At 40.6% G+C, this 2,500-nt stretch overlaps 1 protein-coding gene across 1 annotated transcript; it reads right to left on the bottom strand.

The window, feature by feature from the left end:
* Positions 1 to 631: 631 nt before the first annotated feature.
* Positions 632 to 1,626, bottom strand: LOC135211283 (pre-mRNA-splicing factor 38B-like). The gene is made up of 2 exons (XM_064244601.1): positions 1,527 to 1,626; positions 632 to 1,365 (listed from the first exon to the last, which is right to left on the bottom strand). Exons 1-2 carry the CDS (start codon positions 1,624 to 1,626, stop codon positions 632 to 634), a joined length of 834 nt encoding a protein of 277 aa, XP_064100671.1.
* Positions 1,627 to 2,500: the final 874 nt, after the last annotated feature.

The following is a 2,500-nucleotide window of genomic DNA, read 5'->3' as shown; positions in this document are numbered from 1 at the left end:
AGCATTAACTATTTTACCACATATTTTGGAAATCATTCAGTAATTATCGATGCAATTCGATTTCTAAATCGTCATAAAGCCAAAATAATATGGTACGAATCATCCAGTATTTTTCAATTTTAATAAATTTAGGTTGTGCAACCGTTAACAAAACAGACCAACTCGAGCTTGGAAAGGGTAATAGACTCAGAGAGAGAGAGAGAGAGAGAGAGAAAGAGAGAGAGAGAGAGAGAGAGACGGGGGTGCGGGGCATGAGGAACTGGGATAAAGAACCTGTAATACAGTCATATATACAATAATAACCGAAATAATGAAATTTCATAGAATTTCCTTCCGTGTTTATCCAGCATCGCTCACCTCTGTCACCTTCATGATAGATTCCCTTTGAGGGCGACGCACTGGGAGTCTGGAAACGAAGTTACGTCCGGTTTTGAGGCGAAAGATCAAGAGAGACGCAGAAGGACTCCGACTTTATTCCTTTGTCTCTGGTGAAAGTTATGTTCTTCTTCCTCTGCGGTTTCGTAGGCTCTGGTCTCGTCTCTGGGATGATGAACTGGTCAGGACTTTATCGCCTTAATTTGCTTCGTCTGTTCCATTTATTCCCTGTTTGGGCTACGCCGTTTCGCTGCCTTTAATTTCCTCTTTGGGCTACGTCATTACTATGCCTTTTATTTCCTCTTTGGGCTACGTCATTACTATGCCTTTTATTTCCTCTTTGGGCTACGTAATTACTATGCCTTTTAATCCCTCTTTGGGCTACGTCATTTCTCTGCCTTTTATTTCCTCTTTGGGCTACGTCATTGCTATGCCTTTTATTTCCTCTTTGAGCTACGTCATTTCTATGGCTTTTATTTCCTCTTCGGACTACGTCATCACTATACCTTTTATTTCCTCTTTGGGCTACGTCATTACTATGCCTTTTATTTCCTCTTTGGGCTACGTCATCACTATCCCTTTTATTTCTCTTTTTGGCTACGTGCATTACTTGCTTTATTTCCTCTTGGGCCAAGCCGTTTCTCTGCCTTTTATTTCCTCTTTGGGCTACGTCATTACTATGCCTTTTATTTCCTCTTTGGGCTACGTCATTACTATGCATTTTATTTCCTCTTTGGGCTACGTCATTACTATGCCTTTTATTTCCTCTTTGGTCTACGTCGTTTCTCTGCCTTTTATTTCCTCTTTGAGCTACGTCATCACTATGCCTTTTATTTCCTCTTTGGGCTACGTCATTACTATGCCTTTTATTTCCTCTTTGGGCCAAGCCATTTCTCTGCCTTTTATTTCCTCTTTGGGCTACGTCATCACTACGCCTTTTATTCCCTCTTTGGGCTACGCCATCACTATGCCTTTTATTTCCTCTTTGGGCTACGTCATTAGTATGCCTTTTATTTCCTCTTTAGGCTACGTCATTACTATGCCTTTTATTTCCTCTTTGGGCTACGTCATTACTCTGCCTTTTATTCCCTCTTTGGGCTACGTCATTTCTATGCCTTTTATTTCTTCTTTGGGCTACGTCATTACTATACCTTTTATTTCCTCTTTGGGCTGAGCTGTTTCTGTGCCTTTTATTTCCTCTTTGGGCTGAGCCGTTTCTACGCCTTTTATTTCCTCTTTAGGCTGAGCCATTTCTATGCCTTTTATTTCCTCTTTGGGCTGAGCCGTTTCTACGCCTTTTATTTCCTCTTTGGGCTACGTCATTACTCTGCCTTTTATTTCCTCTTTGGGCTGAGCCATTTCTATGCTTTTTATTTCCTCTTTGCGCTGAGCCATTTCTACGCCTTTTATATCCTCTTTGGGCTACGTCATTACTCTGCCTTTTATTTCCTCTTTGGGCTACGTCATTACTCTGCCTTTTATTTCCTCTTTGGGCTACGTCATTACTCTGCCTTTTATTTCCTCTTTGGGCTGAGCCGTTTCTACGCCTTTTATTTCCTCTTTGGGCTGAGCCGTTTCTACGCCTTTTATTTCCTCTTTGGGCTGAGCCATTTCTATGCCTTTTATTTCCTCTTTGGGCTGAGCCGTTTCTACGCCTTTTATTTCTTCTTTGGGCTACGTCATTACTCTGCCTTTTATTTCCTCTTTGGGCTGAGCCATTTCCACGCCTTTTATTACCTCTTTTGGCTAAGCCGTTTCTACGCCTTTTATTTCCTCTTTGGGCTGAGCCGTTTCTATGCCTTTTATTTCCTCTTTGAGCTACGCTGTTCCTTTTTTCTTCGGGCTATGCCAGTTCTATGCCTAATGTTTCCTCTTTGAGGGACACCATTTTTATGCCTTTTATTTTCTCTTCAGGCTACGCCCTCACTATGAATTTAGCTCTTCATGGGCCTTGAAGTTTGAAATTACAATTAGGGTAAATGATATTGAGGGCAAAGCTTTTATACTAAAGCCATTTAGCATATACTATGCTGCTTTTAACAAGTCTTTGATATTTGGAAAAGTAGGTAATCATTAAAAGTACAAGTATTTTATTAAATTCATATAGAAAGGAAAGCTTTATGTT

This window comes from Macrobrachium nipponense, chromosome 4 (assembly GCF_015104395.2).
Source record: "Macrobrachium nipponense isolate FS-2020 chromosome 4, ASM1510439v2, whole genome shotgun sequence".
NCBI lineage: Eukaryota > Metazoa > Arthropoda > Malacostraca > Decapoda > Palaemonidae > Macrobrachium > Macrobrachium nipponense.
Note: the sequence above shows the minus strand (reverse complement) of the source record. Positions and strands in the feature narration are given on the sequence as shown.